At 47.6% G+C, this 24,006-nt stretch overlaps 1 protein-coding gene across 3 annotated transcripts in view; it reads left to right on the top strand.

The window, feature by feature from the left end:
* Nucleotides 1-24,006, top strand: part of SLC4A4 (solute carrier family 4 member 4) — a 148,292-nt gene that overhangs the window by 43,774 nt on the left and 80,512 nt on the right. For all 3 annotated transcript variants that reach the window (XM_030947296.1, XM_030947294.1, XM_030947295.1), the window contains 2 exons: nt 5,499-5,572; nt 17,799-17,978. In XM_030947296.1, coding sequence (XP_030803156.1) covers nt 5,499-5,572; nt 17,799-17,978 — 254 coding nt within the window. The remainder of the gene's footprint in view (nt 1-5,498; nt 5,573-17,798; nt 17,979-24,006) is intronic.

Raw genomic sequence — 24,006 nt, 5'->3', positions numbered from 1 at the left:
GTGCAAGGCAGCCTTGGTCTTGCAGAGTCCCCAGCTGAAGAGGCAGCTGACTTCATCAGTTTTTATAGTCATGTCATTTTATGGTAAGTCGTGTAATCACAATGAAGCAAAGGCTTCAACTGTTACACCTGCTCTGCATTCAGTGACAGTGTTCCCCTTGTATTTCCCTATGTTTTGATAGTGTTACTTTATTGCTTGTGCAGAAGAAAGCTGTAACTTCATTCACTCCTAATTGCCTTTTCTAGTAGCTATTTCATTTTTGGAACATAGCCAGCTTCAAGAGTTCTTCCGAAATTGTCAAAGATCAAAATTGAAATCCAGGTGATGGAACTTATTTTGCCATCATGAATTCAAATGGTTCTTATCTTGGTTTCAGGAAGGTGCTCTCACAGACTTCACCTGTGAGCTGAGATAAAACATTTAGAGTTCCTGACGTTCCAGTCTGTAAGAGTTTTTGAAAACAAGATTTTAGTCAAGAACTGAGACTCCTATTTAAATCCTGTCACGGGACTTAATTTCAATCCCTGAGGACACCTCCATAGAGGGAAACATTTCAGCTAATGAGATTACTTAATTGGGAATTTATTTGGTTTATGAATATTAGGGTGCAAGGTCTTTGTGTGCAAAGCAGAGGGTTCTGTCCTGCTTTGCTCTGGCTGAGTACAGCCTTTTGCTGAGAAAGCTTGTAAATAAATGCTGTTTTAGAGCTGACAGGGGAAAATGCATCCAGGATAAATTTGGCAACATGTTCCAAAAGTGCATCAACCAGGCTGTGCTGAGTATAGGCAGAAGCTCTTTTTTTCTGTGTGATAGAGCCCATATGCAGGTATGTGAGAAAACCAGAACACATCGGGGCCCTTAAAAGGAATCGGTCACATTGGGTCTGTTTATTCACGCATTTGCGTATGGGCTGTGAGAGCATCAGCTGGGACCTGGTCTCCTTCCTGGTTTCCTGTTTACTTGGCCACTACAATTGCAGTGTCTGAATGCTTCACAGGTTGCAGAGAGAAGGAATAATGTTATCTCTGTCTCCCCCCAGCCAGCTGACAGAAGCAGGCTGTTTGGCTTGCTGACTCATTCCTGCACTTGGCATCTAACCTGGGTGGCTTGGTGACGGCACTGGGTGTCACTGGCAGGGAAGCCTCTGGTGGCTCTTCTCTCTGCTCGGGTCCAGGTCCTCTCTGTGGGAGCCTTCAGGTCTGGCTGATCCATCTGTGGTTGAAGGTTCCATGATGCTGGTTGTCACAAGTAGCGTTGGTTACACCTAAGGGGAGCAGTGTGGGGCTGTGGATGTTTCCTACCAGAGTAGATCTCTCCTTTTGTGTTTGGGGTTATGTGGTGTGGGGGAGCAGTATGTGGTAGATCTGGGGGTAAACCCTGTGGGATTTGGGACCTGCTAAACAGCTCAGCCCACGATGCCCTGTGCACTGTCCGCTTGGGTTTGTCTTTTCTCCCACAGCGTCCCAATCCATGCCTTCCCACTCCACTTTGATTGCGGTAGTTTTCTGAGGAAAACAGTCTTGACAGGTCACTGGTGCTGTGCTTGGTGAAGCAGACAGGATGGTTGACTCTGCACGCTCAGGAAGGTCTTTCTTCCCTTGCCTTTCCCGGGAGAGTGGAGAGCTTCCCCACACCTGCCTGGCAGAGCTGTGGCACAGCGGGTGCTGTGCTGGGCAGGCCCCCTGTGAGCTGGCAGCTCCCACCGATCCGCCGGGAGCCCTGCTGCCCCCGCTGCTGCTCTGGGACCTGGAGCTCTCCCTCCTCCCTTAGCCCTTGACCCCCTCCACGCCCCGGCTCGCTGGGCTGCTCTCTAATGTGACTTTCTCACGGCTCTGTGTTACACTGCTCCAGTTACGGAACTAGCTCCGTTTCTTTTTCCTTGTGCAGTTCAGAGTTTGCTGGGGTTTCTTCCTGATTGCAAAAGCCGTTGGAAATGGGCAGAATCGTAAAAGCTTATCAGTGAGCAGTAACTCTCCCCTCTGGCTCCCCAGCTCTGTCAGGCATTGATTCACTCCGGAGTTGTGACTCCGTGCAACATCTCGTGTTGCCACATCAGTCCTTTTTATTTACGCCAAACACCACTTTCCCTCTTTCCTGCCCTCAGCCTTCCGAGTCTGGCAGCTGTGGAGCTGAGCAGCCGGGCGGTGGCAGCACTCCATCTCCCGGGGGAGCTGGCGGCCGGCCGCTGCCGGGAGGAGCGCGGGGAGCGCTAACTCCGAGGTTACGCGCTGCTTTGCGCTGCCTGGGAGATGCAGTGAGAGTGTTTGGTGCTGCAGCCAGAGACCCGCGGGAAGAATTCTTGTTGTGATGAGCAGAACAGATGCTGGCAGATGAGCACAGCCATTAGCAAGTCCAGGATCCCTGCTAGTACTAAATTGGTCTTGTTCTTGCTGAGTGACTGGGCAGAATATTTCTGTGAGGTGAATCTGCCGGCGCTTTGCAGGCAGAGCAGAGTTGCTGCTGGCCGTGTGTGAGTCTTGTTCAAATGCTATTGACACATAACATCATTTCTAAAAATGTTTGGCACTGATCTAATCATCGGGCCAGAGAGGCCAGTTACTCAAGCAGTTCGTGTTTTTTCACTGGAGCATATTCTGTCAGACCCTGAAAATAGAAGCCCAATATTTTTTAATCTTTTTTTTTTTTTTGGTTTGTTTCCAAAATGTTGCAGCAGCAGTCACGAGGATGTGGATCTAGACAAGAAATGCCTGAAAATCCCTTTACCTTCCAACAAGGAGTTGGTAAACCAGGCTTAACTGAAGGCACATTTCTTTTCAGAGGTCCTAAAATTTTTTCCATGCTTTCTTCTCTCCAGTTCATGTGTGTCTTCCATGGGATAGTGGTCTTGCTGCAGTGCTTCACCAATAGGAGTCTGCCACTTTTCCCCTGAAGATTCAAGGGAACCTTTACTTCTTGTTCCACATCACTATTTTTTTTTCTTTTTAATTTCTGCAACTCCCATTTGATGGTATTTGAAAAATTCCAGGAGGCTGAAATAATTTCCCCATGCAAATTGATAAAGGATGTTTTCTTGCTAGTTTTTGGCCCACAGAAATCCTGTGATAATCTGAGAAGGGCAGAAAAGACCAAGTCAAGGGAGGTGGTGCTTGGAGTCTAATCACTAAACTCCGGTGGATTAGAGCCAGGGCGCTGTGCCAAGGCGACCCAAGCTCTATTCCTGGCCCTTTAAACCCCCCAGCTCCTTTGGATACATGTTTCAGGGAAAGCATCAACCTTGCTGAGCAGTTTTCTAGCCCTCTGGAGCTAAAAAAGCGTGGCTGTTAAATATCATAAACCCATTCCAGGCTGGCACAGTGATGTTCCTGGGAAGGTGGGGGCCATTCCCACTGCTGTAGTGAAGCTTGGGATGATGCTCTGCTGTCATGAGAAGGATGAGGAGACATTTGCCAGGGAGATGATAACTGGTGAATCCTCAGCGCTGTATCCCTTGCATGCAGTGGAAATTGCTCCCTTCCTTTGCCTTTCTCTGCTCCACCACGTTGCTCTTTCTCAGTTGCTGCATGGCTGGGCTGATGCTGCCTAGGCTGGAGGAGCTGGCCTTGGGACATGGTTTAGGCAGAGCTGTGGGACACACAGGTGTGTTACACACCTGCACGTGTGTGGGTGCCCAGGTAATATGCTGAATGTCAGGATAAGTACAGATTTACAGAGGAATAAACTACTCCTGTAGTTTGTGTTTGGTCTGCAAATCCAGTCTCATCTATTCCAGATGTTTCCAGTTGAGTTTCTAGCAAGGAGCTACTGTGCTGCTTTGTAGAAAAAAATAATTTAAAAAATATGGGGTTGTTCCTTTACAATCATTGCAAACAGGCAAGGGTATCCACGGGATATGTTCTGTTGCGTTAGAAAAGACATGTAAATAGCCTTAAATAATTTAATGAAGAGCTGGAGCTTTCAGGGGAGGCTGGTGTGTGCCTGAGTGCTGGCTTGGTGTGCTGTGCTGGCAGGGAGCACGTCCCACCCCTTTGCACCCAGCAGCAGCTGCTTGGGGAATGGCACCTTTCCTAGCTCAGGGAAATTTCTGCTTCAAATCCTCTGGCTCCTGGAGTTCAGTCAGAAACAGCCTGTGTGAAGGAGGAGCTGGCTAAAGCGGTGGAGGAAAACTTGGCAGAGGTGGGAGAGTGGCTACTGAGGTACTGCTTTTGTGAATTGGGACTCTAGTTCTTCCTTTTGTGGCTGAGTCTTATTTTTTATTTTCTAGTTAGGTAGCCAGGCATTGGGCATGCAAGGTAGACACCCTAAGGCATTCTGGACTCTTGGTATTCATCTGTTCAGTATTTATACCCTCCTGAATTTGAATATTCCATTAAGATAATCTGCAGGTGTTTGCTGCTACAGCTCTCAGAGGATCTTGAATGGAAGCAATATGGATGGGAAAAAGTTTTGAAGGCCTTGCCTGACTCTGAACTGAGTTTGTCCCTATTCCCCTGAGGGAATATAAGGAAAAGGTGTTGTTTTATGACTGATTTTTGGTATGAAAACAAGTGACCAGCTTGGTCTCAGCTGTATTAGGATGGAAAGCTCCCATGGCGACTGCCCAGTAGTGAGCAGCAAATGTGTACTTAGCCTCTAAGGAGATTATTTAACACAGTTCCAATTTTGTTTATTATTATTTTATTATTTTTGCATTTGCTTGTCAAGAGTGGATTTGCAGATATACCCTTGGAACACAGGCAGGGTCTAGTTTTGTGGGAGAGCCACAGCAGCAGGAGTTGTGGGCAGCTCTGCGGAAGCACGGCGATGGCACAAGCGTGGAATTAGGAGTCTCTGCTGTCCACAGAGGCAGATCAGAGGTGGAGAGAAAAGGGGAGGGGAAGGAGGGCAACCACTAAAACCCTTCCCCAAATGGATGAATGAATGGGTGACACACATAAATGACTGCTGTGATGATCTGACTTACTGTAGCTCGGTCTTGGGATAATCCTCATATGTCAGATTTCTGTAAGGCCAGCATGTGACACAAAGCCGGGCTCCCAGCAGACAAGCGTGCTGTGCTGCTGCTATTAGGGGCTGTGCTTGGAGCCTGTGGCCCTGGGGGGTGTGCCTGCTCCCCTCCCTGCGCCACTGGGGCAGCATCAGAGGCAAACTGCCATCCCACCAACTCTTGGCTCTTGCATAGACAGCCCCAAGCCTGCCTGTGTGGCTGTACCTTTTGGAGAAAAGAGGAGGGGGGGCAAAAACCAGACACAAGAAACAGGAAAGCCCCCAAAGACTTGTAGCTGGGATTACCTTGTTCACACCTGTCACCACTGATGTCCTGTCAAGGTCAGAATCGGAGCTACGTGAGGCCAGCTTAAAGCGAACGCCATGTGAAAGGAGCTCTATGAAGGAACAGCAGGCATTGGAAGGGAGGACCGGAGTGCCCACAGGAACATGAACAACAGCTTGCAAGTTAACCTGCCCAGGACTTGGGCTGGTTCAAACAGCTCGCTCCAGGAGAAGTCTGAGCATTCCTTTTTTCTTTTCTATTACTATAGGATGGAGGACGAGGCAGTACTGGATAGAGGGGCTTCCTTCCTTAAACATGTATGTGATGAAGAAGAAGTGGAAGGTAAGAGACTTGGACTGCTGGGGACGAAGGGTGCCTTTGCTTTGGTGTTTGTATGGAGGAGGGCAGAGACCCAGGGTGCCTTTGGTTTGCCCAGTACTTCATCCTAAAATTGACTGAAACACGGGTAGGCTTAATCGAGGTGGAGGTGACTTTTTAGAGAAATCCTCTGTTCCAGTTGGGGAGTGAACGTTGCTGCGTGCTGCTGGCACGCGCTTCCACTTCCCCCAAAGTCCTGGTTGCTGTGCCCTGCATAATGGCTGGGAAGCACCAGAGCTGTTTGCTTTGCTTTCCTCTGTGAATAGAGTTTGGCAGTGCTTGCCTATCAGCGCTGCAGTCATGAGCGTGGAAATGTGGAGGCAGCTGGAGAAGCCAAGTGGGAAATCCAGCAGAATTTGTACCAAGTGTCAGGGTGCTCTTAAGGCAGGAAGTGAACATTTGCCTGGGTTATTCTTTGTGCTTGGGAGGCATAAAAAGAATGATTTTCCCTTGAAAAGGGAACTTTTTAACAGAGAAAACAGTTTCCTCACTTTATAGGGAAAGAGTAGAATCCCTTGGACGTCTTTTTGTTTTTTCTCTAACTAAAAATGTTGTGAAATCCCAAAGGTAAAAGGTTTTAAAGGAGTTTACTTCAAGTTTCTTCCTGGAAAATCATGAAGCTGATAGGACTGAGTTAATGGCAGCAAATTCTCTTTTTCTCATTTTCTGAGGATTGATTGTCTGTGGTCTTGATGAACTAGTAGGGGAGAAGGAGGAGAACAGGATAGCGTAGGACTTAACCTAGAAGGGAGAGGATTTCACCTTGCAGAACTATCCTTCCCCTCCTGACTTCAGGGTATAATTTTATTTTAACTTCTTTATTTGCAAACAAATGCCGGTGGCTTTTCAATTGAAAATGTGTTGAAAGGTGTAGAGTTACAGCCATGTCATTGTCAGCAGTAATGGACAGGAAAGGATCCAGCAGTAGGAGAGGAAATAGTCTCTAAAAAGAGGAGTTAGAGCACTTCCAGCAAACCAAGCCAGTCCTTTCCACCAAAAAGCCTGTGTTTTCTTCCTGTCTGGAATGAAGTAATCTGTGCTCAGCCACTATAAATCATCGTATTGGGTTTAATGAGGCTGTTTGCTGTCTGCAGGGTCAGGTTTGTATTAGCCTTTTGCTTGTGGAATAATTGACACTTTGGCACAGCAGAAACATTTGAGGAGGGAGAGAGAGAGGATATTTTTTGATGTTTTACTGTCTTAAATGTTGCTACGTGCTGTAAGGGCGCATGCAAGGGCCACGTGTGATGCTCCAGGAGTATAATACAAGTGGTGGCTGGTGATGAGCACAGGAGGGTCCTTCTGACTTTCTGCAGGGGATGTGGTTACTGCCTGAAGTAGTATTGATGGCTGTGGTGTGTTCATATCCTTTGTTCCAATGTGGATATCCTCATTTGGTTTAGCTGGGCTAACAGACCAGCTAGGGGAATGAGGAGCGGAGGTGAAACAAGTGCTTCTAATTGTACTCGACAGAGAGCTGGAGCTGCTGGGCTGAGCCTCCGCAGAGCCCCGGGGCTGTGCAGCCAGCTCATTCCCTCGGGGGTGCTGAAGGCAGCCCGTGATTCCTGCCAGGCTCCTGGGAGCAGCCCAGCTAAATCTCCCAAGGATGCAAGGCCGAGGCATCTGTCAGGGTCACAGGGCACACATGGTGCATGGGTGGGTCAGCCAGGGAGCCGCTGCTCAGCTGCTCTGCTCTGTGCTGAGTAGGACAGCCTGGAATTCTTGGCGTGCCTGGCAATCTGGGGCACTGCAGAAGTGCCTGTAGGCATTAAAGGCTTTGGCACTTTGGAGAGATCTTATTTGTCTCCATGTTTCCAGCCTCACTGTTTCTGCAGTTCTCTGTGTGTCCTCGGCTACATCTGTCTCTCTGCAGAGATCCGTGTGTGTAATGCATGTGTGTATCCAATGTGCACCCTGGGTGCAGTCATGGTCTGCATGTGTGCAATCAACTGGACACTCACAGAGTGGCTGTGGTTGGAACTGATCTCCAATTCCAGCCCCTTGCCATGGGCAGGGACACCTTCCACTTGGTTGCTCCGAGGCCTGTCCAATAGTTGCAGGAATGGGGCAGCCACAGCTTTTCTGGGCATCTTGTGCCAGGGCCTCGCTACCCTCACAGGGAAGAATTTCCTCCTAGTATCTAATCTAATCCCACCCTGCCTTCTGTCAGTGTAAGATCCAGTGGAAGGGCGAAGATGTCAGGCTGCAGACCTTTGGCTGGCTCTTGGTGCAGATGCTGTTAAGTCCCTGTTAGATTCCTGCACTTACAGTGGGTGTTTTAAAGAAGGAGAGTGTCTGTCAAGAGACTTAATTTCACTGAAAGTGAGCGGAGAGGAGATTGTTTCTTTTCCTTCCATGAGGGGAAGGGAAGCTGTAACCTTTATCAGAAGAGATAGGGCAGCAGGAGTTAGCAGGAGAGAATGGAAAGATTCTCCAGCAGATCATTATAATATGCCTTGGAACCAGACTTCTTTTGCTGTTTTTAAGTTGCTTTGAGTTCAAAGAGGCGAAGACAGAATTTTGAAGGTGTCACTTTGAGCATCCCTGTTTGGTGTGCTCCTTGGGAAAAGAGAGGAGCATGGCTCACTTTGTCAGTGATGCCCACAGGTTATGTCTGTGGGATGGAGATAGCAACTCCAACCTCGTCACCCACCCATTTGATTATGTAGTGGTACGGGGGAGAGGGAAAGACTTGGCTTTTTAAGGAGGGGTAAAAAAGGGCATTTCTATTCAGGAAGGCATTGAGACATTTTCAAGGTGGGACAATTGTCCCTTGTGCCCTCGCTGAGTAAATGTAGTGTTAACAGAAACTGTACATACCTGACAGAAGAACTATGTCCCTTGGGCCTGCTTCCAGGGAGTGTTTAGTCCGTCCCTCAGGTGGCACCTCACCCTGGTCCTACACTGGAATGTGTTGCTGTGATATCAGCTGTTGACATTTGGAAATTACTCCACTCCACTCCTCCCTGCTGCCTGGATCCACGAGAGGGCTCGGAGGTGGATTCAGTGCATGTTGTTAGGAGGAGTTGCTTGGCTGGAAGTGCCCAGAAATATGACCTGGCGAGCCAGGGGATTTGCCTGGGTCTAGGGCAGAGCATGAAGGAAAGCAAGTACCAGCTGGCTTTGCTGGGGGAAATCAGGAAGAGACACTGTCCTAAGCCATGTGAGAGGACCCTTCCCATTCATTTAGAGCACTGCACGTTCCTTTCCTTGAAGGTAACGCTGTGCTGCTGTAATGCCCCTGTGAGGAGTGCTGGTATGTGTGACATAAACAGATTACTTAATAACTGATTTTGCAAGAGGGGAAAAGTAAAGCTCCACCTTATCCTGTGAGATAAGGTATTCTTGGCTCTCTGAGTGGAACTTCCCCTGGGCTCGCTGGCACCCTGGCTATGTGGTGGGGTGGAGGATGCTGGATTTGAAGTCTGATGACTCCACTGCAAAGCCTGAGGAGCACCCCAGCTCCATGTGTTAGGAAATGGGGAGCAGCATACCTGTCCTGCCTTCCAAATGATGGGCAAAGTAAAGGTTTCCATAGCACGTCTCAGCCCTCCTGTGGGAATGAATTCAGGAGAACATGCTGTTAGGAGAAACTTTTCCTGGGTCCTCTTATCGTTGTGCCATTTACTGTTGTGCTCTGCAGAGAGGCTAACCCATGGATTTTGTAACAATGTTCCATAACTACTTGTTCCATTTTAGCACTTTCCTCCTCCTTGCTTTCTATTCTCGACCCGGTTGTGTCATTGCACTTTGCTGGTAGAAAGCTGTGTGATGCCATAAGCCCAAGATTAGTCCTTGGTGGCTGGATCAATGAGGAGAGAGGCTAAAAGGGCAGAGCTAACTGTGAACATCTTTACCTGTATTAACAGCAGGTCGACAGTGGGAGAAATGAGCTGTATTTGCCCATATACATGGATTTCTTTTTCTCCTTTCATCCCTGCCCTCTGTTTCTGATCTGTGACTGTAGGCAGACCCTCCTTCCTTTTCAGAAGTAACCAGATGACCTGTTTCATATCAGAGTCTTTAATTGCTTCTGAAAGAAATGTGATTAAAAAATTAATCAGGTAAAATCTGATCACAGAATGTGCTCATTAATGTTCTTTGGTACCCTTAATTTATATGTAGAAGCAAACCAGGCTGTGTTTTGCTTCAGTAAAACTGGGCTTTACTCCTGCAAAAGCCAAACTCAGAGGACTCGGGCAGTTCCTTTGTACTGTCTTTGCAAACAGCATCTGGCACAACTTCCCTGTGAGGATGGTGAGGCCCTGGCACAGGCTGCCCAGAGAAGCTGTGGCTGCCCCATCCCTGGAAGTGTCCAAGGCTAGGCTGGATGGGGCCTGGAGCAACCTGGGATAGTGGAAGGTGTCCTTGCACATGGCAGGGGCTGGAACTGGATGAGTTTTAAGGTCCCTTCTGACCCTGACCATTCTGTGATTCTATGAACTTGGGAATAGCAGGTGGAGTTTGGAACCCAGGGCTGCTCCACACAGCTAAGTAAAAACAAGACAGGTGGTTTAGATCTTCCTAGCTTTGAAACACCCTGATGAAAGATTTCAGATCTTCAGATTCTTTCCTTTCCATCTTTAATTCCCCATGGCACTTTTCAGGAGAGTGCTTACTCTTGGCAGCGTCCAGCAGGTCATTGCATGGAGTATTGTTCTGGTCATGTCGCTGTCCCTGCTCTGCTGTCAGCAATCAGCATTAGCTCTGAGGGTGCTGGGTGGGCTGAGGAGGTTTTTGATGGCCACCAACTCCATGGTCAGTGAGAAAAGCTGCAGTCTGGGTTCAGAGGCTGATAAATGACTTGACGTAAGGCAGATAAGCTGGCTGTGCCGGCACGAGAAGTGGAGAAAACGTTCTAAGAGCAGCTGAGTCAATAGCTGGCATGGTCTGCCCATGGTAAGGGAAAGGTGGTGGTTGCTCTGCAGTGGTGATAAGTTTTGTGCCAGTATGTGCTGAGCACGAGGTGAAGGAATGGGTTTCCATGCCATTCTGGCAGTGACTCGTTTTTCCCATCTCCAGTCAGTTTAGAATCACAGAATCATTGAACTTGGAACAGAGCTTTGAGATCATCATGTCCAACTAATTGGAAACTATCATCAGTTCTCTGACCTGGCAGTGAAACTAGTTTTGTTGGGGCCCATGCCAGCTAGAAAAGTGGCCCTCACATGGCACCTTTCAGCCTCGGATGGGAGCAACGGCTCTCATTTCAGTCAGGATTCAAGTCTAGGCTTGTTTGAATGTCTGCTCTCATCTTCCTCTGCCCAACAGCTCTTCTTTAAGGTACAACAACACTGGATATAACAGTTTAGCATGGAGATTGCAAATCAGGTACAGCCTTTGCTCATTTGTCAGATGTGAGTCCCAGATGTGCTTGTGAGCCTTCCTGGATTTTTCCAGGACATTTCAAATGAAAAGGTAACCCAAAACATGTTGGTCATGTTGCCTGAGCTGGAGCTAGGTAACACAGGAGTGTTGTTCCCTCTCCCACCTGTGCTTCTCATACCAGAACTGCCAAAGCTGGGCTTAACCTGGAAACTGGTGCTAGGGCTGTAGCTTGCTGGTTTGAGCATCCTCCCAGCCTTCCTGGAGGCCTGTCCCCTCCTTTCCTTCTGGTGATGTTCCTGCTCTGGTAGCAGAACACCAGACTGAAACAGAGGCTGAGAAGGGGCACAGGGAACTCCTGCACTGCCTGAAGGAAACGTGTGCTGCTGGGGAGATGCAGGGAGCCTCTGTGTGAGCGCCTCTGTGTGAGCCCTGTTCTGTTTGCAGCAAGGTCTTCCATCAGACACCTGTTCCAATAAAACTGCAGCCTTGGAATCGAGGGTCAGTTGCAGAGGGCTGGTTTGAGGCTTTTCCCAGAGAATGGAGGCAGCTTGGGATGCCTTAGTCATCATACCACAGCTCTTACTTCTGTTGGAGCAGGGTCTGAATCCTGCCTGTACCTGTGAGCCTGAGAGTGTCGAGTACAGCTTGGTACTCAATTCATTCAGTCTTGGTAACTAATGAGATGGAAACAGGAAAAGATTTTGAGCCAAGATCAGTTCTCTTGAGTGATCATTTGGAGCATTTTGGAAGGGGACATGATTTTAAAGGATGCCAGAAAATCCAAAGGTACTGTGCTTCCCAAGAGCTAAATCCAACAGTCCGACACAGATCCCCTTCTCTGCTCTGTTCCTCGGAGCCCTCTGTTCTTCAAGTTTTCTTCAACTCTTCTTTCCATTGAAGCCAAGCAGTTCTGGCCAGATTAGATCAGATCACAGCAGGACAGGTTCAATGGCTCTTGTAACCTCTCACAGCTCCAAAGAAGAGAGAAAGAAAAGCAGCTTATGGGGCTGTGGGTAAGAGTCTCGCAGTGGCTTATGTAAAGCTCAGGGAGAATACCCCCACCACATGTTCATTGTTCTGTCTGAACAATGCCCACCCCTTCGTTCACTGCCACCCCCTGAATGACTTTGTTCCATCTACACAAGCAGCGTTTCTAGGATCTTCAGGAAGAAAATGGAAGACCTAATTTTATTTTATTTTCCTGTTTAGATATTTTTTACTTGAATTTATGTGAGCTTCGTCTTTTAGAGCCATCCTGTTGCTCAGATCTAACTCATCTGTTACACATGCTTTGCTGGAGTGGCCTCTGAATCTTGTTAGGAATCTGGCAGGTCTAGTCTGGGTCATGGATCATCTGTTTGGAACAGAGGAGTGCAAGCTTTAGGCAAATGGCTAGGTAGACTTCACTTCTGTCGAACTATAGCTTTGTTACATGGTAATGTTTTAGATCCTTTTAGAAGATATTGAAGTGCTAGAAGCCTGGTGTTACAGAAAAAGAGAAAAAGGTCTCCAATTTTCCCCACTATGTTCCCCTGCACAGCTCATTCCCTGCCCTCATAGACATTTCAGTCAAGGACTGCCGGCTAAGAGATGAAGGGCAGTGATGCAAATATATGAAATCGTCTTTGCACAAGTTCTCTCTTTGGTTAAGGAACTGCATGTTTCTTGCTGATGGTGATCCTCACTTGAGTCTAAGCCATGAATTTGGGGTTCTTCTGTTGGAGTTGGCAGACTGGAAGAGATGCCTGATGTTTCTAATTTTGTTATGTCTTCTTTCCTTTTTCTGTGGCATAGTAGCTCAGGATTCTCTCATGAAGCCTCTGTTTTATGTTTTGCCCTTTCCTGTCTCTCCCTCATAGCAGGCTCATCTCCTGATGGCATTTATCAGGAGGCATTTATCACAGGTCTGTGAACCTGCTGCTCAGCCTTATGGTTGTTGTTCCCATCGCCTGATGGATTCATGCTGACCCTTCTCCTTGGCAAACTGCCACAGCACAGAAGAATTGGTTAATTGCATACTACTGTTCTTTATAGGAGAAGGGATTTGGATTTGATCTGTCTCCAACTAGTGCATTCAGTTTTGTTCAGATTTCCACAAAGTGCTCAGTGAATCCTTCTGCCTTTTCCCTGACTGATGGATTTTTACTTGCATGGAAAATCGGTCACTGGAATACCAGCATGTTTTGAAAACCCTGTGGGGACTGGTTGGTGAGCCTGGGGGGACTGTGCTTGGGCAGCCTGTCTAGAGGTTTGGTTTTCCCTGGAGACTCAGTGTCTCAGTCCATATGCATGAATGGGAATAGGACATGGCTCTTGCACAGTGCTGGGGGAGGTCCTTGTGTTCCTTGTTTCTGCCAAGGTGTGAACAGTTCTCCAGCGTGGGGTGTCCTGCTGGCTGTGCATCCCATCCTGGGAGTGCAGAGCAGCTTGTGGCCTGGAAGGTGCAGCTGGGTGGGGTGCAGGTGCTGCCCCTCTGCTGCTACCAGCACCTGTAAAGCCCTCTACAACCAGCTAGAGCTAAGGGCACCCGGCACGTGACAGCCTGGCCTGTTGTTCTTATTTCTTGAGCTGATTTGAAACTAAGTAGGGCTTAGTTTGGGACCTCCTTAGCGCTACTTTTAGTATCTCCCCTTTAAAATGGATCATCCCCCTGATTTATTTGTCCTTCTGAGCCATGGGCTTTTTTTTGTATTGTTAATTTTCTTTGATTCTGACACAAAATGAGAAGCACCTTTTGCACAAACCCCAGGCTGGAAAAGCAGCTGCTCTAAAGCACACTCACCTGGCTGTGATCCTGGCCATGTCCTGGCTTGGCTGTGTGCTGGCACCTCCTTGGGCACAAAACTGTGCCATCCTCTGCTGACGAAGCATGTGGCCCGTCTGGTGTGACTGCAGAGCAGATCTCTAGATGTTACATGGGGGTGGCACCTGGGGCTTTCCATTCCATCTGGGAATAAGACTGATGGCTGGGCTGTGAAAATGGGTGGAGAAGGTCCCACATTTCATGGAATCACAGAGTGGTTTGGGTTGGAGGAGACCTTCAAGGTCATCTCATTCCAACTCCGTGCCACAAGCCTCTAAGTGACATGGCTGGGGGCATCCTGAGCAAAGCCCATTTTTCAGGTGGCCCAAAATATCTGGCCAGAGTTGGTGGGGAAGATTTGGCTTTGTGGCCAGCTGTAACCACATGGGCCTGTTGCAGTCTGATCAGGTTTAATGTGACTCTCCCTGTTCTTTGCAAAGGAGTCTTTAAAGGGATAAAAAAGGGCTGGGTGAAAACTGCTAATGCTCAGCTTATTTTCAGTCCTTTATACTTTTTTTAATATTAGATTTTGATCTTGTTTTCTTCTAAGGTGCCAGCGTGAGATTCTTTATGGGCTGGTCTTACCACGCTCTGAGTCTCAAAAATCCAGTCATGTGGAAAGGATTCCTTCTTAGATGCAGCAGGCAGACTTTATCCTTTGATCCCATAACTTTCAGCTCCTGTCTCCAAGTGACTGAGTTTTGGTTTTGCTGAGCACAAACCATTCCCTAGTACCCTTTTTAAAAAAGAGCTAGTGCTTTAAAATGGAGAGAATCATAATAAAGTGATCTCTCAGAATGGTTGTGGTTGGAAGGGGCCTTGAGGATATTTAGTTCCACCCCTCTGCCATGGGCAGGGACACCTTCCATTAGACCGGGGTGCTCCAAGCCCCATCCAAGCTGCCCTTGATGATGATGATTGAGCAGATATTCCTGCAGGCAGGGAGGGAGTGCTGCATTTCACAGAACCTCAGCTGGGTGATACACAAGTGGGTTTTCATAAGTAGAACTGATTCAGGGAGTCTCCCATGCCCAAACTCCAAATCTGGGTGCTGAATCATGAACTTATTCAGTAGCTCTTAGTAAAGCAAAAGATGCTGTTTTAACCGAGTTTTTCCAGGAGAACCTCTCTGATGATGACTGCTTTTTGTTTTGTTAATAATCAGATGAAACGATTTTGTTGTGGGCTTGGGACACCGTAAACATTCTCTGTAGTCACAAAAGTCAAAGACTTCAGCTACAGTCAGTGTAAGTCCAAAGAAACCCCAGCCCACTGTCACGGAGAAGAGAGCAGGTCCTACCGGGACCTGCAGCTCTGCATGTGGCTGGTACAGGTGGGGTGTGAGTGTTGTGACACAGACACTGGTGTAACACAGTGGTGCACGCAGAGGGTGTGGGTGTCCTGGGGAGGGCCAGGAGGAGCTGTGCTGGGTGTGCAAGAGAGCAGGGTTGGGTTACCTGAAGTTTAGCACTCCGCGCTTCCCGTCCTCCCCAGCTGCGGGATCCTTGCGGTGCCTGTGTGTCACGTTGTGTTTTCAGGCACTGGTTCTCATGGGAAAGGCTGGCTTCCCCCGGTGAGTCGGAAATGTCCCAGGAGCCCAGAGCATTGAGAGTATGTGTCAATTGTTTCCTCCCAGGCGCTTTGGGAAGGGAGCCTAGGAGATTATCTCAGCATTTGGAACAATATAAGCAGATGCCAAGCACTTCAAGTACATGGAGAAGGAAAATGTCTTGCTTGGCTGCCCTGAATGGTCGGGGGGGTGGGGGCACAGCAAGGAACATTAAATAAGTCTCTGCCTTCAGACTGGGGAAAGCAGCAAAGTAATGCAGATGTTTGCCTGCGTATATACAAGTGAGGTTCATATTACCAAAATCTGTGCTGTGCACACGTGGTCCAAAGATTAAAGAGATTGTCCAGTTCTGTTGGCAGCATATTAAAGTATTAAGACTGCAGGCTCACTATGATGTGTTTCTATTATCAAGCTGACCACAGAATTCAAGTGATTCAAAGGGGAATGTTGTTTAATACAGATGCCTTTTGCATCAGGCTTTTGGATGGAGTATTGGGTGTGAGAATCCCTTGGGAAGGGCTACCACTGCCCTGTCTGTCTGGGGTCACCCCCACCCTCCAGCTGCTGCTTGTGCTCAGATAAGATCTCCCCTTCCCCGTCCCTGTGCAGTGCTCAGGCCATCTGCCACGTTAAAGCTGATGTTTCCAGTTGCTGGAAGAGCTTTCTGGGTTTCCTTTGGCACGCAAGAGCTAAACTGGATCTTCACGTGTCTGTCTGGGAGGTCTTGCTGCAGATGTCTCTGTGGCTCTGCCCTTTCCCTCTGCACTGTGATCCCATTCCTCAGAGATGGCCATTCTGACAAGAGGCAGCAGACACAGGACCCTGTTCTGTCACTGTTCCACTGCCTGCGTTTGAACCCTGCTCAGCTCCATAATCCTCTCTCTCTCTCATCTCTGGAAGTGTCCAAGGCCAGGTTCGATGGGGCTTGAAGCAAACTGGTGTAGTGGAAGGTGTCCCTACCCATGGCAGGGGCTGGAGCAAGATGAGCAAACATGCAAAATAAAGGCCTCACAGCTGGCCTCAGGAGTGTGTAGAATTTGAAATGGCAAATCAGGGTTGTTTTTCATTGGCAAATCAGTTAGTTACAGAAATTGAATATTTTGTGCCTGAATTTTCAGTTGTTCAGTCGCCAAGACTGGATTTATCATAAAGAGGAATTAGAGACACATGTTCAGTTTGTGGGTCATTGATTTGGGTGAATTTGTTTACTCAGTCTGTTCATCTAAAACTCTCCATTCGGCCGCTCTGGGATGGAAACGGGGAAACCAAACTTGGTCCCAAGTACAGAATCCAGCTCTCATTTCTCAGGAGTTACTTTTGTAAGAGCTGCTTTTATAGCTTACAGTGAGATGTCTGAATGATCTGGGCAGAGAAGACGACATCTAAGTGCTTTCTGTAAGCACAGGATATTCATCCTGAGCTGGCAGAAGTGCAGAAAGCCCTGAAAAGAAAACATTTCTATCAGACACAAATAGGCACAACCATTAGCAAATGTAGTTGAAGTGCTTTAGTTTGAAATCCCAGTCTCAGTGCAAGGGCATCCTTGGGATTTACAGCCAACATATGAGATTTAGCACTTCTGTTACTTGTTAATTTTTATTTTAGAAAGTGTCAAGTAGGAGTTGACAGGAGCTTGTGTGAGTAGTCCTTCCTCCTCTGCTGTGTTATAACAACTTGGAGCATGGACCTCTATAGTGGCGCCTGTGTAAGGTACCTAATGGTACTTTGGCCCTTGTTATACAGTGGACTGCACAGTCAAGTGATGTAGATTTTGTTGGTCTAAGCTCTTCAATTAAACTGAATCACTTGGCACAAGGTAGTTGTTAAGTTCAGCCAGTGTATTTGGTAAAACAAATGGAAAAATTAGTGTAGAATGTGTTTGAAAAGCACTCTGTTCAGTATTACAGAATGAGTATGATGGCCTTCTGTGGGGTTTATTTTTGTATTTAAATCAGTCACAAGGACAACAGTTATCAGAGTCTGCACTGGCACGTGCTCTCAGAAATGATCGGATAAAAATACTTCTACAAACGTAGCTACAGAGTTCCAAGCTCACATCTGGAGACAAGAAAAATAGGACTAATTAACAGTAGGCCAGCTAAGAGAGATAGCTCACTTGCCTTCTGGAGTGAAACAGGGATAGGACAAAGAGTAATGAGTTCAGACTGAAAGAGGGGAAGTTTAGGTTAGACATATGGAAGAAATCCTTCCCTGTGAGGATGGTGAGGCCCTGGCACAGGCTGCCCAGAGAAGCTGTGGCTGCCCCATCCCTGGAAGTGTCCAAGGCCAGGTTGGATGGGGCCTGGAGCAACCTGGGATAGTGGAAGGTGTCCTTGCCCATGGCAGGGTTTTGGAATGAGATGAGCTTCAAGGTCCCTTCCAACCCAAACCATTGTGGGATTGAGAGAAATGCAGCGTGAACTGTGCTGGCCTGTGGTGCCCAGACTGCATAGAGCTGAAGTTAATGTTGGTGTGCTTGTGTTCCCCAGGTCACCACACCATTTACATCGGGGTCCATGTGCCGAAGAGCTACCGGCGGAGGAGGCGTCACAGAAGAAGAGCTGGGCACAAAGAAAAGAAAGAAAAGGAGAAAATCTCGGAGAACTACTCAGACAAATCAGACGTAGAAAACACTGACGAGACAAGCAGCAGCATCCTTAAACCACTCAGTGAGTACTGCTTCCACTTGTCAGTCCTTCCAATGTTCTGTTCTCTAGGGGTCTGCTCACGGAGGATGAAACTCGAGCCACAAAAACAATGGTCTCACGTTGCAGGGTTGGAGTGGTCTTAGCCAGCTGCTGTGCCTTGGAAAAGGCACAGCCCAGAGCAGACATTTCATCCCTCTGTATCACCTGAGTTGGCCCCTGAGGGATGCCAGGCAGGAACAGGCTGAATGTTTGAAAAGCAATTTGACACTGTGTGTAAAGAGATAGCAAGCAAGGGCAAAGACTGAGCAATGCCTAGGTAGATCTATTGCAGCTTCTGCCCTGGCCCTGGGACATGCACACGCTCTGGAATTCCAGCACCCCATGGTTTCAGCCTCATGTGTCATTAACTTGCAGCGCTAACAGCTTCTTTCCCTTCGGTAATTAACCAGTTTTAGGTTTTGAAAACAAAATGGAGACTCAAATGGAGCTTTGCTGTATGTTTGAGTATCTTTAGGGATTGGATATCTAAATATTGACAGGAAGGTGAGGTCTGTTTTGGATGCTCTGTGCCTCTATTCCCACCAGAATTGTTAAGCAGAGGACAGTGACCTTTAGCTGGTGCCATCATTGTGCAGAGTCACAGGGTTGCATTCCCCTTGCTGTATTCTCTGTTGACCACAAACTTGTCCTGAAATCTGGGAGATGGCTGCTTTGGTAGGGGCAGGGGGGAGATGGGAAGGCTGATGGGGTTGTGTATAGCACGGCAGGCCAGGATGTGATATAGCTCAGAATATTCAGGCTAATTCCAGATGGCTGGGGCTTCATTTCTAAGTGGAAAAATGCTTCCTGTGTGAGAGATCTGTACAACTGCATCTTGGATTGAAGAAATACATTCATTTCTCATTTTTAAGTCATGTTGCTGGGTAGCTGCTGTAGATAGAGACAGTAACATGGGGCAGGCAGATCAGTCATGTCTTTAGCCTGGTTACCATCTTCAGAGAACAGCACCTAGAAAGGAAGGCAAGTCACAGATTCCATTTGTTCTTCCCAGCTCTTGTTCCCTCGTTGTCCCAAAGAAGGTTTTTTGTCAGTGCTCAGATACCAGGAGTTGTTTTAACACCAAAAGGCATAATTACTTCAAGAACTCAAATGTTTTAAACTTTAAAAATAAAATGTTTATGTTTACACCTCTGTTCTTTAGCATGCAGGTTACCAGGCCTGTAGAAATTACTTTTTTGCTTCTGAATGTATCATATCCTAGGGAAATTGTTTCCATGGTCTAAATGTGCCTGTGTTTGAAAACCCATTTCTTCCATCGGGTTTTCATTTTGCCATCATTGTGTCTGTGACATTTGAGGAGGGGTTTGTGGTGTTTTTTCTCTTCTGTTGTTTCTATGTAGGTGTAAGCGCAAATAAGAACACATTACTGCAAGTAAGAAAATGCAGTCTTCCCATCACTTTCCATCTGCTTTTCCCATAGGCTTTTCCACCCTGACCTCTTTGCACTGCAGATTTTTGGAGTGGAATTGCATAAATATTCCAGGTGTCCAATGCAGTAGCATTCATACCCCATCCCTCTACCCTTTTCTCTGTTGTTCAGCAGCTCAGGTATCTGGATACTTTTCCAGGTCCTTGCAGGGACCTGCTGTTTCATGCTGGTGGCCAGATCTTTTTACAAGCTGGCTCAGTTAGCTTGGAGCTCTGTAAAGGAAAGGGGTAGTTCAGATTACTGTCTTCAATTACAAGTTACCTCATGTCCCTGGGCTTTTTCCTCTTCTGAAACTCCTGTCTTCAGAGCTGACCTGAATTTTGTGTTTCCCACCCTTTCTTTTGCTTTCTGAGATGCCTTTCTTTTCTCCCCACCAGCTGTGTCACACAGGTGTGTCTGACAGAAGCCCATTTCTCTCTGGGCAGCATGTACCAGTTCAGGCTGGTGTCCAGTGCTGGCAATCCTGGCAAGAAACCTCAGTTACAACCCTGGGGTTTTAATCTTCATCCCATAATAGGCATTGATTGAGGGATGGGTGGCTCAAATTCAGTTTCAAAAGAATTTTAGAAACGAAGAGCTGGGAAATATTGCACAGCAATTTTAATGGAATTGGGAGAAAGCTGAAATGAGTGGTACTACATATATTTAAGGCAGTCAGTAGAGAGTGTGGAATATCAGATGCTGAAATAGGTGTGAGGGCTGTGTGGTTTAAAACAAGCAAAATCTGGTCTGACATGAAGAAATCTCAGGCACTGTGAGTTTTGGTCCAACATATATCAGCTTAAGAAATCCTTAATTTATACAAAGAGCTCCTTCTCTTTGTTGATTTTGCAGTTATCACCTTGGCCAGTATTAGACACTTGTCAGTTCAGCTTGGGTATACAACTGGTGATTTAGTTTATCTTCTAATACAAGGACAAGTATATAGAGCTTGATTTACAAAATCTTTAATAATGTAGTTGTTAAAATTGTAGAAGTTCAGGGAACAACTTGATTGTCCTGTATATTGAGACCTTTGTTTTTCCTGAGTAGAAAGCTTAAGGCAGTTTGATTTGGTGCATCACTTGGAATTCTTGATCTGTCCCTAAGGACTACGAGCCTAAGCTTCAGTATCTTACCTGAAAATGATTTTTCAGCTTCTTGGATGAAAACTCTGCAATTAGACTTAGACCAAGTCTGGGTTTGACTCACTGGGTCAAACTGCTCATAGCAGCTGAACCTGATGGAACATGTCCATTGATACCAGCAAGAGAATAAACAGGTCCAGAAATGCAAATATTCCCTAGAAAAGTTTTGTTCCAGTTCCAAACCAGTCTAGCTGTGCCTCTGTGTTTGGGAATTGGTGCAGTCTGGAAATGTCAGCCCTTATATTTTTTTTTAGCCTGTGTCCAGCTGAGCCAAACTCTGGTAGTTCTAGACAACCTTCAGCTCTCCCATCTGGAGAGAGCTGGGCAGGTGGAACGTGTACAGATCCGTTTTATCCTAAGGAAATGAGTGCTTGGGAACCATGCCTCCTTCACAAATCCAGACAGGGATACTCTGAGAGACTGAGGAGGAGGCAGGAAGGCAATGTTCCCTCTGCAGAGCCCTTTCAGGACATTCCAGGCCTGCGGGGCTGTCTCTGCTCTCAGGGAACTTTGGCATGCCCTGCTTCTCAGGCAGGACTGCAGACGATGACAAATCCTCTTCCAGGTGAAACATCCCAGCACCTCTGGTCTAAAAGCACCTCCTTTAACCCCCTAGCCTTGGTTTCCATTTAGGGCCAGTCAGGAACAAAGGCTTTTTAGGCTCTGCCTCATGGGTCAGCTGGTGCTTGTGTCAGCACAAAGAGGATGGTGTAGTTTGCTGCTACTTGCAAGGGATGACACAAGGGAAGAACAAGGAAGGCAGATGAAGTTTCTCTGAGTCCATTTCCCTCTTCCTCATTCTGTACTACCGGTGTGCAGAGATTTTCCCATGAGGAAATGCATCTCCACTTGATCTGGGAAGGGGTTTTTTCTCATTGTCTGGTTGCCCTCCAAGTCACTTTGGCTCACCTCCCTGGCCCAAACCCAGATGCTGCAATAATTTACTGACTTGTTAAAACCCCTTGTGGTTCTGAGAAATTCTTACTGCCAAGGAGTAGAATTCTCTTAGTGCTTGTGGCCCTGAAGAGAGTAAAACCTGATTTTTGTCAGGTGTCAGAATGTTGCCATGTTGATAAACATAACTGCAGAATCTAAATTTTGGAATACCTAAAAGCAAGGATAAGAGGACCCATATAAAGAGAGAGCAGAAGGATGATATATGAGAGCTTTTTAAAGGTTTCTAGTTGGGTCAGAGAATTCCTCTTGTACCCACCAGTAATAGTTCTTAAGGGTTTTAGTAAAAATCCTCTCTGGAGCCCTCAGATGTGGGTTTGGAGGAGCACTTCTCCTGTTTGCAGGGAGTAATTTCTTTAACGTGCAGTTTGAGGCTTGTGCTGCTGTTCCACATGGAGTACATCTCTCCCAGTGAAGGTGAGGTTTTGGCTGGATGGATCAGATTTGCACTGGAAGCAGGTAAATTCCTGGTCCTGCTTCCCATCTTGGAGTGCCTGCTTTGCTGGAAGAGTTTATTGTGGACAATGTCCCATTTCATAGGTGGCCCAAAGAAGTGGTGGATTCCTCATCCATGGAAGTGTTCAGGGCCACATTGGACAGGGCTTGGAGCAACTTGAGGGGTAGGTAGAGGGTGTCCCTGCCCATGGCACGGGGTTGGAATGAGCAGATCTTTAAGGTTCCTTAACTGTCACTAACTGTGATTCCCAGTGAGGAATGCCAGTCTGACTGGAAGGGTCCATTCATAAAAAGATCAAATTAATTCAACAAGGATATTTAGACATCTCTTTAGGAATGCTCAAGCTGGGTGTCTACTCTGAAAGTTCATTAAGGCAGGTGCTATAAATAGCAGGAGAGAGCTACAGGATGGAAATAAATGAACCTACCTAGCAGAGCAGATGCAGCACAGTCAGGGCTGTGTTACTGGATTTTTCAGCCATCCAATTTCTTTCCTGACTTTTCAAGACATGGGGTGGGATTTTCCAAAAGCTTTTAGCCTCAGCTCACCTCAGTGAGAGCACTGACAGTAGCTGACAAAAACCAGGCAGGATGGCCAAAGCTTCATTGTTTTTGTATTGGCATTTTGCATAGGGAAAGTGGTCAGGGAGACCTTGCTGTGAGTAGGAGGGAATTTTGCTGCAAGTAGAAGGGAATTTTGCTGGTTTGGTCTTTGAGAACTGCAGGGCAGGCTCTGGACTGGTCCCAGGTGCTGGGGTCAGTTGGAACAGGCCTTGTTGTGCCCCTCCAGTAGTGCTTGGGTCCACTGTAGTGCGAGTGCAGAGGTGAGTTAAGCACAGAGCTAATTACTGCTTGCCTTGCAGGCTGCCCTCTGCGTAGCTGGGGCCCGCTGGGGCACTGGCAGGGTGCAGCTGGCAGTGGCCATGGGAAAGGCCATGGAAGGTGCTTGGGGCAGGCAGGCTGGGGCAGGGCAGCTGAGAAGGTGCTGACACAGCCCTCGGTGCAGCCATTCCCACCCTGCCGAGGAGGGCTTGCAGAATGCGCAGAGAGGCTGATCCTGGCACTGGTGGGATTGGTGGGATTGCTGTCTGCCCATCCTGCTTCCATGGTGGGCAGGGGCCTGAGAGCCACAGGCTCAGAGGGGTTTGGCCTGGAAGGGACCTCAAACCCACCTCCTGCCAGCCCCTGCCACAAGCAGGGACACCTTCCACTAGCCAGGTTGCTCCAAGCCCTGTCCCACCTGGCCTTGGACCACTTCCAGGGGCTGGGTGTCTGCAGTGTCCCTGGGCACCCTGTGCCATGGCCTCACCACCCTCACAGGCAAGAGTTTCTCCCTGGTATCTATCTAACCCTGCCCTGTGGCAGTGTGAAGCCATGAGGATGCCGGTGGTGGCAGTTAGGACTTGTTGAGGTGTGGGAGTGACAGAGAAGAGGCTTGTGTTGGAGGGGTGCTTCCAGCAGCAGCTAAACCTGGCTGCCTTCACCCCTTGCTTATTCCAGCTCTTTTTCTGGGGGAGGGTCAGGATGGCATTTTTCTTGCTCCTGTGGCCTCACTGCAAAGCCCCACCTCCCACTGAGGCACTTGGGCAGGATGAAGGGACATGCTGATATGAGGTTTGGTCTAGATGTGACCCATCACCCTAGGCAAAGGCTTTCCTTTTCTTCTTGGCAAGAGTACAGGCTTTCACTTGGACAGCTAATTTAAAAAAATGCTCTTTTTGCAACAACCCTTGCCTAAACTTGTGGGCTTTTTTTCTTTTTTACTTTGACTTGTGCATGTGCCAGTCACACCAGGGCTTGTTACAAGCACTTCTGTTTGTTTAAAACCTTTTGCACTTTCCTTACGCTAACTGTCCATCTCCTTTAGGTAAATTCAGAACATACAGCATGGAGCTTTCATTCCTTGCTCGTGACAGCTTGGAAAGGAGGTCAGGTTTGGATTTTTTTATTTGCTTGCAAATTCCAGATTTCTGGTGGGCGTCCTAAAAGGTAGAGCTAAACTTCCTCCTTCCTTAGGTATGTC

This window comes from Camarhynchus parvulus, chromosome 4, assembly GCF_901933205.1.
Source record: "Camarhynchus parvulus chromosome 4, STF_HiC, whole genome shotgun sequence".
Classification (NCBI taxonomy): Eukaryota; Metazoa; Chordata; class Aves; order Passeriformes; family Thraupidae; genus Camarhynchus; species Camarhynchus parvulus.
This window is presented reverse-complemented; position numbering and strand designations above follow the sequence as displayed.